This window comes from Chiloscyllium plagiosum, chromosome 4 (assembly GCF_004010195.1).
Source record: "Chiloscyllium plagiosum isolate BGI_BamShark_2017 chromosome 4, ASM401019v2, whole genome shotgun sequence".
Lineage (NCBI taxonomy): Eukaryota > Metazoa > Chordata > Chondrichthyes > Orectolobiformes > Hemiscylliidae > Chiloscyllium > Chiloscyllium plagiosum.
The window spans coordinates 96763482-96779562 of NC_057713.1; the positions used below are offsets into that span (position 1 = coordinate 96763482).

A 16081-nucleotide genomic window follows, 5' to 3' on the forward strand; every position below is an offset into this window, starting at 1 on the left:
TGCACGCAATGTTCCAACAGTGGCCTAACCAATGTCCTGTACAGCCGCAACATGACCTCCCGACTCTTGTACTCAATACTCTGACCAATAAAAGAAAGCATACCAAACGCCTTCTTCACTATCCTATCTACTTGTGACTCCACTTTCAAGTAGCTATGAACCTGCACTCCAAGGTCTCTTTGTTCAGCAACGCTCCCTAGGACCTTACCATTAAGTGTATAAGTCCTGCTAAGATTTGCTTTCCCAAAATGCAGCACCTTGTATTTATCTGAATTAAACTCCATCTGCTACTCCTCAGCTCATTGGCCTATCTGGTCAAGAACCTGTTGTAAACCGAGGCAACCCTCCTTGCTGTCTACTACACCTCCAGTTTTGGTGTCATCTGCAAGCTTACTAACTGTGTACCCCTTATGCTCGCATCCAATCATTTATGTAAATGACAAAAAGTAGAGGACCCAGCATTGATCCTTGTGGTACTCCACTCGTCACAGGCCTCCAATCTGAAAAACAACCCTCCACCACCACTCTCTGTCTTCTTCCTTTGATCCAGTTCTGCATCCAAATGGCTCATTCTCCCTGTATTCCGTGAGATCTAACCTTGCTAATCAAGGTTCCCATGGGGAACCTTGTCGAACGCCTTGCTGAAGTCCGTATAGATCGCATCTACTGCTCTGCCCTCATCGATCCTCTTTGTTACTACTTCAAAAAACTCAATCAAGTTTGTGAGACATGATTTCCCACGCACAAAGCCATGTTGACTATCCCGAATCAGTCCTTGCCTTTCCAAATACATGTACATCCTGTCCCTCAGGATTCCCTCCAACAACTTGCCCACCACTGAAGTCAGACTCACTGGTTTATAGTTCCCTGGCTTGTCCTTACCGCCCTTCTTAAACAGTGGCACCACGTTTGCCAACCTCCAGTCTTCCGGCACCTCACCTGTGACTATCGATGATACAAGTATCTCAGCAAGAGGCCCAGCAATCACTTCTCTAGCTTCCCACAGCATTCTCCGGTACACCTGGGGATTTATCCACCTTTACCCGTTTCAAGACATCCAGCACATCCTCCTCTGTAATCTGACAGTCCTCAGATGAAAACTTCATCTGCCCTGTTACTCAACCTGTCTGTATCCCTACCTTCCTTATGACGTCTCCATAATATACTTTTCTACCTGCCTTGGTATTGAATCAGGTACATGCTGGTTTAAATACCCATGTATACTGACAAACATGCTAGAGTTGATCTGGACCACCTTTTGTGGCCTTGGCTGTATTGAGGGGTTTTTTTAACGTTGGAAGCTCAGTTGTACTCTATGGAATGAGTTTTGTTTAATTTTGACAGTGCTTCATACATTGATTTTTATTTTCCAAACTCAGTTACTCTTACAAAAATAAACCATTGAGCTGAAGACCGAGACTATCTTATCAAAGGGTAAAATATTTTCAAGGTTTGAATCTGATACTGTCTTTTTTGCTTTGAAGGAAAATCTGGATATGTATTCACATGTGAAAAAGAGGACCGTTCAGACAATAGATGAAGAAACAACAGAAGGTCATGAGGATGGGAGTGGAGGTAGGTGTTCACAGGTTTCGTTATACAAAATAGAAAATGTTGGAGAAACTCAACTAGTCTTCCAGCATTTGTGGAGAGAAAAACAGAATCAGTGGTTTCTCTCTTCACAAATGCTGCCAAACCTATTGAGTTTCTCCAGCACTTTCTGTTTCTACTTCAGATTTCTAATATCTGCAGTATATTGTTTATATTTTAATTATACAAAGATAAATTTGACAATGTTCTGTGAAATACGATTTCCATTTCATAAATCCATATTGACACCATCCTATCGTATTGTTTTTCCAGTATCTAGTTGTCATGTCTTTTATAACATATTAGCATTTCCTTTAGTAGTGATGTTGGGCTAATGGGTCTGTTGTTTCCCATTTTCTTTCTTTAAATAGTGGGGTTACATATGCTATCTTCCAATCTGGAGAAACATTGCAGGATCTATAGAATTGTGGAAGATGATCATCAACCCAAACACTATCTCTCCAACCACTTCGTTCAACACAGATGTGGACTGTCATGTCCAGGGAATTTATCAATTTTCAGTCCTGTTAATTTCTCTAGTACCTTCTTGAATTAATTATTGCGAACAATAATGTAGATTTACCTTTCCTGGCAGGCTTAAATGTAAAAATAAATACATTTTAAAATCAATATTTGAAGTATATTGCAGTGACCAGGTGCAATCAAATTTAACACAAATAAGAGAATAAAAGTCATTTGACAAAGCATCCTTCATTAATCACTTTTCCCATCTTTTCTAACTTTAGTTTTACCTGTACTATGATTTGCATGATATTTTGAGCAATTAACTTTGGTGGGAGGGGGACAATCTATCCTTAAATGGCTGAATTTTTTGTATGCGTTTTCTTTCAGACAATCCTCATTAGGAACATGATATTGTATTTTTCCATCTTTTGATGTTACAAGCCTTATGAGAGTCAACCAAATCATGAACTGAGATATTGAATAATTAATATGTGGTCTGTCTTTCCTCACAGTACATGTTGAATTAACAAATAATTAATTTCTAAACCTGTTGCAATAGAATTATCTGAAGAGGAGGAGACTGAAGATAGAGAAGATGAGGAAGACGCGCCAAAGCGCTACTATTTGCGTCAGAGGAAGGCTGTTGTGCAATGCCAAGCTCCAGGTGAAGATATGCTTTTTTTGTCTTTTATTTTGTCTTCTCTCACAGACAGTATTTTAATATTTTTCTTTTCATAGTAGTCTTTTTGGCTTCTTGTGCTTCCTTGATGCAATCTACAGAAGGCTGCTGGAATTTACCTTTCAACAATAATGACATTACTCATCCTCCAAATGAAATAATTAGGTGCCCATAAGCTTTTTGCCATCATCATCATCATACTTTGCAGATGAAGGGGCTGGAATGGCTTTATTGTGCTGGCATTTTCAGAATGTTTACAGTTTGTACTTTTGTTATTAAGCCTGTTTTTACTGTCATAGATCTGAACATCATAAAATAGATTTTATATTAGATTGTTTAAACAACTCTGATGCATATACAAAAAAAACATCTGTATACACATTACACAACCGTCACTGTAGTCCTATGAGTGGTGTAAGACTAACAGTGAACCTATTGAGAATAAAAAGTCCTTCTTTTCGATAGCTTTCTCATTATGACTCCAATGATTGTAAAAGTACATAGTATTAAATCACCTTTTTGTACTTTTTTTTTTCTTGACAGCAGTGCAGCTAGATCTTGTTTTTGAAAGATTGATATATTTATTCTGCATTACATCTTTCTGTTTAAATAAAAGCAGTGAAATCCTGTAAATAATTATCTTTTGGCTGTATGCATAGAAATTGCCAACTGGTAGGTAATGTCAATCTGTCTTATACATAAGTGTTTGGGAAAATCTTCAGTCTTTAGTGTGTACATACTAGAATTCAATTGTTTCACTTTTTTTTTTGTACTAGAGCCTAAAAGAAAATGCACAATATTTTATCGTGGTCCAGCTTCTCCTGTAAGGCAAAGATTTCGTTTTGGTACTTCTGGCTCGCGAAGTCCTTACTGCAAGAGAAAAATGAACAGGTTTGTAATGGAATTAAAATCTGCAATGTAATACTTTCGTCTTTGGGTAACAGCCTGTTCTAGTAATAGGATTCAAGCCACCTTTTAATGCAGATAATTACTTTGTTTGTCCTCTGCTTGATCCTGAATGAATAACCTTGCCAATAAAGTATATAATGTGGTATATTAAGACTATATGACTTTGCATTTCTGTTTTGTAAATTGTGCAGCTCTATCATATGACGAAACAAACAATGAATATTGGGATCAATATGATTTTAATCTTAAAAAATCTAAAGAGCTGACTGAGAATCTCTGAAGTGCTACCCTTGCACGTGGTCTTGTACTAGTTGGTGTAGACAAGAAGTTCAAAGATATACAGGTTTTTTTTAAGAATATAACAGCTGTGCATGAAAAATTTTAGTCTGCGTACACACTTTTTTTTTGTTATTTAAGGCGAAGACAGGCAATACACAGCAGTGATTCTACCACCTCCTCTTCCTCTTCCTCTGATGAGGAAGAGTGTTTTGAGAGAAGAAGGAACAAAGCAAGGAACCAAACACTTCTGAGGTATGTTGTGCATTTTAGGAATAGAGACATGTAAAATGGACAGTTGTTTTGTTCCAAAGTCAGTAATTTTTCTTTTGCTTTAATTCTTAGAGCAGTAAATTGGATATTTTATAAAATACAGTCTTTCCAAACATATTGTTAGTTGAGTGTGGAGCCAGAAGAAAGATGATTTGGAATAAGTTTGGGATAAAAACTTTATTTTGCTAACAGCTTGTTCACTTGGCACTTGTTGACAAATTATCAGCTTGTAATATATTGAAGTGCAAACCATAATGAGGGTCAGTGTCATTGTGATTATAATTTTGCCAATGAAAATGTGGGTAGATTTACCACTACCAATCCATATGTGGTTTTAATTAGAACATGTGTGAAATTTCATTTTTTAGTTGTAACCTTTTTGGGTTGATATTTAAATGTAGTTAGAACTAAAAGATTTCATTTTATGATGTCATTTGATTCTTATTTTAAAAAACCTTGCATCATCATAACTGTAGCACTTTGTGTTTGAATATAAATCATTCCTGTTACTGCTGGCAATCACTTGAAAAATGTAAAAGTGGCTAGTGGGTTGAAGTAATGTTGATATACAATGAAGTTAATAGTTTTAAAAAGATTTGTTTTTTTTGTGTAACTGAAGGATACATTGGAATTCTAAGAGGCTAATTGTTGCTGGTGAGTTTTGTCTGTGGAGGTTTAGTTGGCAGTAGTTGACGCCATGAATTTGCTCGTAATTCTGCATCACTTAACAGAATTTGTTGTGAACGGTTTTTGCATAGGGTGAGTTTCTGTATTAATGGTGAGAAACAAGTACACTTGCAATGGCTCAAGTTGGCACAGGAAGATAAATGAAGGGAGGTGTTCGGATCAAAGGACAAATAAGAATTTCAACAAGGAAAAAATAGCTCTGAGGTATTACTTTGAGGAATGATAAAAATATACAAAAATTAGAGAATGTTTCATAAGTACTACGTAGCTCATAGAAAAACTCACTTATGCCTTGTTGAGAAGCAAAAGGAAATCTTTACAGAAAATTCAAAACTTTTGAATGAACTAAAATGCTTTGAAGTTTTGGGTTAATAGAGAAACACTATCCTTTTTCCATTCCTTCAAAGTTGCTGTCAATACAATTTTATTAAGTATGACACATATTTATCTGAATGAAAAGCTAAAACTTCTTCACTCCACTCACATTGGAGCATTAAGCTGTATGGGCTTTGTTTTTTCATGTTTGTCTTCCATGGGCCATGACATTAGAATCTTAGCATCTGACTCCTGTTGAATCCAGATGTGACTGACCTTTGCAAATGTGTCACTGAAATTCAATATAATCATTTGTGAATTATTTTAATATCTTCTGGAGACTTTATAAAACACGATGTAGATCTTTTTACATTGCTGTAAACTTCAAACAATATGTATTTCCTATGGGATACTTTAAAAGTTTTTGGTCCAAAACAATTGTTGTATTTCTAAGATAACAATGACAATATAGCATCCTTTTCATGTAGACAAACCAAGATTCATTGGTCCCAAAACGTGTCAGAAACTTGGTACATCACATGTTCAAATGACCTGTGACAGTGAACTGTACAAAATCCATTTGGAGGAGTGCCAGACAATTTCAATGCCTTTTGCAAGTGGATTGAATTGCTTAATGATTTGGAAGTCCGATATTTTTTTTCTTGTAGGCACGGATATTGACGGAGTGCCAGAAAGCACCTAAATGTTTAATAGATGTTTTCAGCCTGGGAAAAATTTAGAGTCGAGTTCCATCCACCCTTTTTGTGATGATCAAGACCTTGGTGTACAGAGCATGATTTCTATATTTGAGGACAAAATGAAATGTGGAAGCATTGTGAACTGTGCAAAGGATAGTGTAAAACCCAAAAAGGACATAGACAATTTGCAGTGGTTGATAGCTGGCAGGTGAGGTGCAAATGTGTGGCATTACCTTTTTAGTAGGGAGGACATTGATCATCATCCCTTCAGAAATGTGCCTCAATGAGAACTGGATATATATGTGCTCAAGTTATTAAAGGTGGTATGTTGAGACAGCAGTTGATGACACATACAGTACCTTGGCTTTATTAACAGTGACACAGACCAAGAGAAAGGTAGTTGCATTGAACTTGTACAACACTATTTAGGCCACATCTGAACTGTTGTATTCCGTTCTGAGCTTTGGAAGGTATGCAAGAATTGTTCCAAGGATGAGGAATTTCAGTTATGAAGATAATTAAGAGAAGTTTCGGCTTGTTTCTCTTGGAGAGGAGGCCTGATTGAAGTATTCATAATCATGAGAAGTCTGGACAGAATAATTAAGAAGAAAATCTTTCCATTCATGAAAGTGTAAATCAGAATGGCATATGGCTTAGATTCCAAACAATTCCTAAGAGTCACCAATCCCTCCATTTAAAATTTCTGTTGAAAAGAAAACATTTGCATATTGTCTTATGTTCTGTCCATTTATTCATAGTGTTTGCTTACCACCTGTAATGTCTAGGATGTTCAGTAAGTTATTAAACCCATTTGCCTTTGTTCTCAAAATGGCAACTTTTAAAACCTGTCCTGCTTTTCCTGCTGTCCTGGATTCATAACACCTCAACCTCCTGCTTTCACCTTTTGAAATTATGTGGTCTTGTTATTTACCCTTCAGCTAAGGGAAGTAGCTACTTTCTATCTACCATGTCTTTGCCTGTCATAATCTTGTACACCTCAATTAGGTCCCCATTCAGCTTTCTCTGCTCTTTAGAAAACAACTTGAGCTTTATGCAGCCTCTCTTCGTAGCTAAATTGCTCTATCTCCAGTAACATCCTGGTAAATCACCTCTGCACTCCTCCAATGCAGTCACATTCTTGCTATAGTGCGGTGACCAGAACTGCATACAGTACTTCAGCTGTTGTGTAATCAAAGTTTAGTGTAGCTGCAATATGGTGCTAATAATCTATGCTATGACTGTTAAATGCAAGTGTCCTGTATGCGACCTTAACTACCGTAATATCCACCTTCAGGGATTGTGGATAAAGACCCCAAGGTCCCACTTCCTCTGAGCTTCCTTGTGTCCTGCTATTCACTGAGTGCTCCTTTGTCTTGTTGCTTCTTCAAAAGTGCATTTTATCACACTGATCATAGTCAAATTCCTTCTGCCACTGATCTGCCCATCTGAACAATCCATCTGTATCCTCTTGTAACTTAAGGCCTCCTTCCACAATGTAAACCACCAGGCCAATTAATTGCTTATCATTCCCCATATTTTCTTCTACATAGCCTTTATATATCATAAATAATAAGGGACCCAAAACTGCTCCCTGGGGTATGTCACTATGCATTGGCTTCCAGTCACACAAACAGCTTTCTGCTACCACCCTCTGATTCCAACCAGAAAGCCAATTTTGGATCTAACTTGTTTAGATACCTTGAATCCCATGTGCTTTTACCATCACTATCAGCCTCCCATGTAGGACCTTGCCATGGCTTTACTATATTCTTCATCCATCTTGGATTACTCTTTCCATTCTTCCAAATACCAAGAGAATCCAGACGTAGAGAAATTATTAAAACATGCAAAAACAAAACAAGACGAATGGTTAGGTCTGGAATGCACTGTCTGAGGGTGTGGTAGAGGCAGGTTCAATTAAGACATGCAAGATGGAATTAGGGGTTGTTTTGAAAAGGAACAATCTGCAGGGATCTGAGGAGAAGGTAGGACATTGCAGGACTGAATATATTATACTTAAGTGGATTGGATGGACTGAATGGCGGTGTTCTGCTCCAATAGCTTGTAGTTTAAATCGTCCTCTTGTTACTTCCACATTAGTCTTCAAAGTTGCAGTCTTTTGGATTTGTACTCTTAATTTCATCTCATTCTATTGAAGCCGCCTTAGCTTGTGTGGCTTTGTTAAATCAGAATAATTGCTGATTGACAATTGAAAAGTATCTCCTGGAGCAGTGCTTTGTTAGATTATCTGTCTTTGATGTCTTTCGGCAGTCTTTGCCCCATCATTACCTGAAGCAAAATATGGAAAATGTCTCCAGTGGTCCTGTGGAAAAAGTCTTTATTCCACGAGCATCAGGGAAAACCTTTTATCCATTTCTTTCTGTTTCAGATCTGAAATAGAATTGCACAAGTCTCCCGGCATCTGTGGCAGTGTTGGGCAAGGTGATCTTTTAGAACTGGATATTAAGCTTGAACAGTAATGGGCTTATATATTGACTTTTTATTTGTTCTTTATTCGTTACCCTCATGCATATTTACAAGCTTTTCCTTTTCAATGCAACCAAAATTATGGGTCAAGTATGTTTTGGTTGGTAATGTAAAATTGATAATAGCGAGTGGGAAGCTTGTTTTTTATTCTGCTTGATTCTCTTCTCTCCTCCTCCCCTCCTCTTTTCTGTTTTCTATTGACTTCAGTACTTCAATACAGTCTTCCACAAATATCTTTTACAGCTTCTTCCAGCCGTTCTATCTTTTGCATAGCATCTTTTGCCATAGTGTTGATTTGAATTAACCTTCCTTTGCCACCTCTTGCTGTACTCATTGCATTTTAAGACCCTGTGGGTGTTGGACAATTCCAGAATCCTTACCTCCCTTGATGCACACGGTGACCCATTCTTATTCCCTAGCTAAAATCATTTGGTAATCTGAAGGTCTCTCAAATGGCTGCCCTCTAAGACATGCCATCCTGCAATTTATTCTTCTGAATACCACACCAGCTATAGTATACATAAGTCATTGCTGTTCTCCAAGTCCAGAATGGCACAAGTCTTAAATTTCAAATCTGCTGTAAGAATCGCCAGTCCCTCCACTTCTGATTTCTGTGGAAAATGAAACATTGGCTTACTGACTTGCTGAGTCCATCTGTTCATAATGTTTGTTTATCACCGGTACAATTACAATGCTGCTACATTTGCCTTTGCTCTCAAAATGGAAACCGTAGAACTGAAAATTGTATCCACTTCATCCATTTTGGATTTATCATTTCATTCTTTTAAGTACTTGAGAACTTGAGGCTTCGGTCATTTTATAGCGTTGTCAAAGTCAGGGCAATCCACAATGCTTATTTTTCTTGAAGAAAAGAGCATTTATGCTTTATGAAAAGCAAATTGTTATGAATGTTGTAAATCTGAAGTTTTAAGCAAGACAGGCAGCATAATTGAACATATTCTTCAGATCTGACACAAGTGTAAGCCCGCTGTGTAACTCTATTGCTGTCTCCACAATGCTGTCCAGCTTGAATATTTCCAGCTGTTTCTACTTTTTTTTTGTTTTGCTTTCATTCACAGAATGAGGAAATCATTACGTGGGCCACGATCTATTGCCAGTCCTCTGTTGTCCTTGAGATTTAGGTGTGAACAGCTGTATTTATCTGCTGCCAACCGTTTGTAACAGATCCACAATACTGTTTGGGAAGGAGACCTAAGAATTTGACTCTGCGATGATAAAGTATTTCCAAGTCAGAATGGTGAATGGAGGGGAACTTGCAAGTGGTGTGTGTTCCTATGTGTCTGTTTTCCTTGTCCTAGATGGTCATTAGTTTGGGGCCTTGATAAATGGTCATTTGCTCCTATTGAATGTTGGTAGTGGAGGGACTGAGTGTACATGTGGACTCAGTCAAGTCAGCTGCTTTGTCCTGGATAGTGTTAAGCTTCTTGTGTATTGTTGGAGCTGCATTATTCCAGGCAAGTAGGGCGTATCCCATCATAGTCCTGACTTGTGCCTTGTAGATAATGGATAGGCTTTGGGGAGTGGGGGAGTGAGTTAATGCAAGATTCAGAGGCTTCTAAACCAGTTTTACAGTGAGTCTAGTTCATTTTCAGGTCAGGAGTAACTCAGGATGTTATCAGTGGGACATTCAGTGATGGTATTTGAAGGATGGTGAAATTCTCTGTTTTTGCATCATAGATGAGAAAGGTTTGATTTAAAAACTTTGTGAAATTAGACAACAGTTTTGACTTCTGAATTAGCACGGTTAAAATGGAGAAAAAACTATTTCCCAGTGGTTTCCAGAAGTTTGAATTTTGCTGGCTGTTTTTGTGGAATACTGCTAAACGACTGTCACTTCCTGGCGGTACAGTAAGTTGCCTAAGATGAAGTGGTACACAATGCAATGTGGTTAGTGTTTTTTCCTTCTAAGATTATCCCTCTAATGTAACTGTTTACAGTTACGTGTGCAAGCATGGGAAGGCACACTTTCTGTCAACCACCCCCCTGTTTAAAATTGTTTTTTACTTCCAGATGTCTTCCACTAAATGTTAGGAAAGATGATTTGAAAGGAATTCGCAAAGATCGAATGAAAATCGGTGCTAGCCTGGCAGATGTGGATCCAATGCAAATTGACACTTCTGTAAGTGAAGAAAAGTTTCATTAGTTCCTTAAGTCTTTCCATCACTCCATTTCTTACACACAAATTTAGCAAGTTAGTCACCAACTGTTGTCAGATTAAATGATGTGTATGTATCGGAATTTGTATTCATCCATTGTTTTTTGGCCACTTTATTTCCATTGAAGTACTAGGAACACAACGGGCTTTTAGTTGTGTATCTTTTTTGCTGAGACTTTTTGCAGTTTCCTCTCAGCTCATATTTTTTCCCAGCAATTTCTGTTTTTTGTTTCTAATTTCTAACATCTGCAGTTCTTTGTCATGCATATATTGACAATAAAGAATGGTGTGTTTGGAGAGCACAAGGGCTAGTACAAGCTAGACTAAATGGTGGCCTCCTGTACTGTAAGATTCTATATGGTTAATAGTCAGATTGTTGCCGATTTATCTACAATGAAAGCTCACCACTGTAATGCTATAGACATTAAAATCTTTAGAGATGAATTGGGAAAATATTCCATGCTGACCATACTGTTTTCCAGTGTCATGGAGTGCTAACAAATTGAGTTGCAATTATCAATTAAATGCCCAGTGTGTAAAATGGGCAACTATGTACATTAGAAACTGATTAAATAGCAGTTTTGTGAACACCATCTTGAGCACATGAAGGCTGGTATGCTATGCTTTGAATTTTAAAGCATGAATTGGGAGATGTCTAAGAACGTTTTGGATAAGGTCAATCAGTTTCTTCTCGTTGACCAAAGTGTGGGAAGAAAGCACATTTAGGACAACTGTTACCAGTAAAAGTAGTATTTGTTTCTGTTATATATTCTTAGGTACATTTCAGTAGTGTGGGAGGACTTTCAAGCCATATTGCTGCGCTGAAGGAGATGGTGGTTTTTCCATTGCTTTATCCTGAAGTATTTGAGAGATTTAAAATTCAACCTCCAAGGTACATAAATATCAGTTTACTCTCCCACTGTCTTTAATGCTGTTTTATATGGACTGAGATGGTTAGTTGAAATTTGGGAGTTGCTATGTTGAACAAGAAAGGTACAAATTATTTTCGATTTTTTAATTTTATACTTGGTCTTGCTGTGCTAAACTGCATTACTTTCTAATCTTCCACTTGATAATAGTCACAGGTAGTCAATGATTTGGGAAACATTGTTATTTACCTACTAACATGACTTGTCCCTTGTAAGTGTTGTTGTAAATAGGCAAATCCAGCTGATAGTGAACTGTTGTTGATTTTCCCTTGATATAGAATCATGTTCACAATTCCAAATTCCAGCTGATTGATCATATTTTACAAACTTGCATTAATATCAAATGTAATGGATCCATGCTAAATAAAACATTCTTTTCACACTAAAGCTTCTAAGTGTTCAAAGTTTGTGCGAAGATTTGTAGCTCGGGTGCTCGTTGTGGTTCTGTTCGCCGAGCTGGAAGTTTTTGTTGCAAACGTTTCGTCCCCTGGCTAGGCGACATCATCAGTGCTTGGGAGCAAACTAACACACAACAAAGAGGACACTACAACACACACCTGGGTTAAAAACCTCTCCCACAGACAGCTCACAGACACGGAAAGAACAATACTGGCCAAGGGGCTCAACTACAACCACAGGGACGCCAAGACAGCAGACTTCCTTGCAGCACTAGAAGGCACACTCAGGAACAATGGACTGACAGAAGAGACACAACAAACAGTGAGACAAACTGTCGTACCTATGATAATAAGGAAAAGACAAACACATAACCTCAACACCAAGGAGAGGGAAGCAGTGAAATCACTAAGAAACGATAAGAACATAATCATACTACCAGCAGATAAAGGCAGAATGACAGTCATCCTAGATAAATCTGATTACATCCAAAAAGCACAACAACTACTTCAAGATACCAACACCTACCAAAAGAGGGAGTTTGACCCCACCCCACAGCTCACCAATAGGATAAATAACACACTAAGGAATCTACAAAAAAACGGACAGATAACCAGAGCTGACCTACAAAGAATGAAACCGGAAAGCAACAACACCCCCAGATTCTATGGATTACCTAAAGTACACAAACCAGACATCCCACTCAGACCCATAGTATCACTACCAGGGACACCATCACACAAACTGGCCAAAGAACTACAACAGAAACTAAAACACCTAGTCAGCGGATCCAAACACTCTATACAATCAACAAAGGAATTCTTGGACATCATCAGAAATATACACATAGACAAAGAAGAAAACATGATATCATTCGACGTGACGGCACTGTCCACTTCGATTGACAAAACCCTAGCCAGAGAAACAATAGCCAACCTACTGAACATACAGAACAGAAAACAGGACGCTGAACCTATCAACAAAGACGGCATACTTAAACTACTGGACTTGTGCCTCACAACACACTTCACATTCAACAACCAGATATACGAACAAATCAACAGAACACCCATGGGATCACCAATCTCGGGACTCATAGCAGAAGCAGTAATGCAAAGGTTAGAACAAACAGTCTTACCACAAATTCAACCCAAACTCTGGGCCAGATACGTTGATGACACTTGGCAGTGAAGAATTCTTTGTCGGGTCAGGGAAGTGTTAGAGGCAGACTCACAACATCCAGTAAACTCATTAACATTTAATTCTGCAATTTGGCAATTCTGACTAACCAACAGCCACGCTCAGACAACAACTCACCAGAACGAAGGACCTGATACCCAACATGAGCAAGACGAATGTAGTGTACAAAATACCATGCAAGGCCTGCACAAAACACTATATAGGACAAACAGGAAGACAGCTAACAATCCGCGTACATGAACATCAACTAGCCACGAAACGACACGAGCAGCTATCCTTAGTAGCCACACACGCAGACAACAAGCAACAATAATTCGACTGGGACAACACTACTATCATAGGGCAAGCCAGACAGAGAACAGCCAGGGAATTCCTAGAGGCATGGCATTCATCCACAAACTCCATCAACAAACACATCGACCTGGACCCAATATACCAACCACTACAGCGGATAGCTGAAACTGACAACCGGAAGCGGCAGGGACAGACCACTATAAACACTGGAGGAAACATCAAAGAAGCGCTTCGCAAGAGGCTCCCAAGCACTGATGATGTCGCCTAGCCAGGGGACGAAACGTTTGCAACAAAAACTTCCAGCTCGGCGAACAGAACCACAACATTAAAGCTTCTCCTGTGGTATTGCACATGGAAAATCAGAATGATATTCTTCAATTCAAATGACATCAGGAATAAGCAGTGGGAGTAGGAAATTCAGCTTCAATAAATGCAAGATACTTATAACCAAGTAAAAGGTTCTGAAGTGCATTTATAGGAGTGTTATCAAACTAAATTTGGCCCTGAGGAATATCAGAAACTATTAGAACAAATGAACAAGAGTTTGTTAAGAGATATGCTTTATGCAGAGTAGTGAAGAGGAGAGAGGTTTATTGAGGAAATTCCAGAAATTGGAGCTAATTTAGCTGAAGGCATGACTGCCAAAGGGAGGGTGGACAAAGGACATGTTCAAGATGTCAGAATTGGAGGAGCATGATGACCTAGGGCTGAGTGACATTGAGTGTTGAGACCCTGAAGGGTTTGAAAACGAGGATGAGAATTTGCCAGATTGGAGTTGAATTACAGGTCAGCATAAAGGTGATCAATGAATGGAGCGTGGTGAGAATTAAGATTCAAGAAGCAGAAATTTAGATGAGCTGAATTTAGACTAACCACGTAGTGTTATTATGCTGATTGGATGGAGTTGCTATGTTGAATTGCTAACTAAATAGAAACTAGTCTTTCAAAGTTGGATTGCTGTTTGGAAGGCTTTTGTCTGTCTTCAGACTGTGTAAAACAGGGTGAGGAGAGGTGAACAGCCTTCTGGTTTTTAACGCACTTTTGGTCCGTTTCAGCAAATATATTCATTTCTCTTTATTTATTATGTAGTTATCACACATCAATTAATCTGAGTGAACCATATCAAAATGAAAGAGAACTAATTCCAATGTTCTCTTGAGTAAAAGAGAATGGAATTTCATTACAATGTGAATGTGAGAAAAATCAGAAATTACAACATGAACACAGGTGATAAGCTTTCAATAAAAAGGGATGGGTATCATATATGGCAAAGAAGGGAAAGGCAAAAGCTATTTAGAGTTCTTGAATTAAGTAAAAATCATAAGACAAAGTGGAAGCAAGGCCATTCGGCCCAACGAGTCCACTCCGCCATTTAATCATGGCTGATGGGCGTTTCAATTCCACTTAGCTGCACTCTTCCCGTAGCCCTTAAATTCTTGATCTTGCAAGGAATTATCAACCTCTGCCTTGAAAACACCCAACATCCCGGCCTCCACTGCGCTCCGCAGCAATGAATTCCACAGGCCCACTACACTCTGGCTGAAGAAATGTCTCCTCATTTCCATTCCAAATTGATCAGTTCTAATTTTAAGACTGTGCCGATGGGTCCTAGTCTCCCCGCCTAACAGAAACAATTTCCTAGCGTCCACCCTTTCTAAGCCATGCATTATCTTGTAAGTTTCTATTAGATCTCCCCTCAACCATCTAAACTCTAATGAATACAATCCCAGGATCCTCAGCCATTCATCATATGTTAGGCCTACCATTCCAGGGATCATCTGCGTGAATCTCTGCTCCAGTGCCAGTATGTCCTTCCTGTATTCTAAATGGGTCCTAACTAGAGCTTTATAAAGTCTCAGATGCACATCGCTGCTTTTATATTCCAACCCTGTTGAGATAAATGACAACATTACATTTGCTTTCTTAATCATGGACTCAACCTGTAAGTCAACCTTTAGAGAATCCTGAACTAGCACTCCCAGATCCCTTTGTACTTTGGCTTTATGAATTTTCTCAGTTTAAAAAATAGTCTATGCCTATACTTTTTTTTTCCCCCAAAGTGCAAGATCTCGCACTTGCTCACGTTGATTTCATCAGCCAATTTCTGGACCACTCTTCTAAACTGTTTAAATCTTTCTGCAGCCTCCCCATCACCTCAGTACTATCTGCCTGTCCATCTAACTTCACCAGAATGTCCCCAGTCCCTTCATCCAGATCATTAATATATAAAGTGAACTGCTGCAGCCCCAACACTGAACCCTGCGGGATCCTACTTGTCACCAGCTGTCATTCCAAAAAAGAACCTTTTATTCCAACTCTCTGCCTTCTGTCAGATAGCCGATCCTCAATCCATGCCAGTAGTTCGCCTCAAACACCATGGGCCCTCCCCTTACACAGCAGCTTTCTATGAGGCACCTTATCAAAGGCCTTTTGGAAGTCTAGATAGATACCATCCACTGGGTTTCCCTACTTGTTACCTCTTCAAAGAATTCTAACAAGTTTGTCAGGCACGACCTCTCCTTAGTAAATCCATGCTGACTTGTTCTAATCCGACCCTGCACTTCCAAGCATTTAGAAATCTCATCCTTATTGATCGATTCTAAAATTTTACCCACAACCGAGGTTAGGCTAATCGGCCTATAACTTTCCATCTTTTGTCTGGATCCTTTCTTGAACAAGGGGTGTTACAACAGCGATTTTCCAATCT

General features: G+C 38.7%; 1 protein-coding gene across 1 annotated transcript in view; it reads left to right on the forward strand.

Moving 5' to 3' along the window:
* LOC122549223 (ATPase family AAA domain-containing protein 2-like) overlaps positions 1-16081 on the forward strand; it is a 61160-nt gene that overhangs the window by 4688 nt on the left and 40391 nt on the right. The window contains exons 6-11 of the mRNA XM_043688664.1: positions 1485-1575; positions 2615-2719; positions 3511-3625; positions 4061-4174; positions 10411-10519; positions 11332-11447. Coding sequence (XP_043544599.1) covers positions 1485-1575; positions 2615-2719; positions 3511-3625; positions 4061-4174; positions 10411-10519; positions 11332-11447 — 650 coding nt within the window. The remainder of the gene's footprint in view (positions 1-1484; positions 1576-2614; positions 2720-3510; positions 3626-4060; positions 4175-10410; positions 10520-11331; positions 11448-16081) is intronic.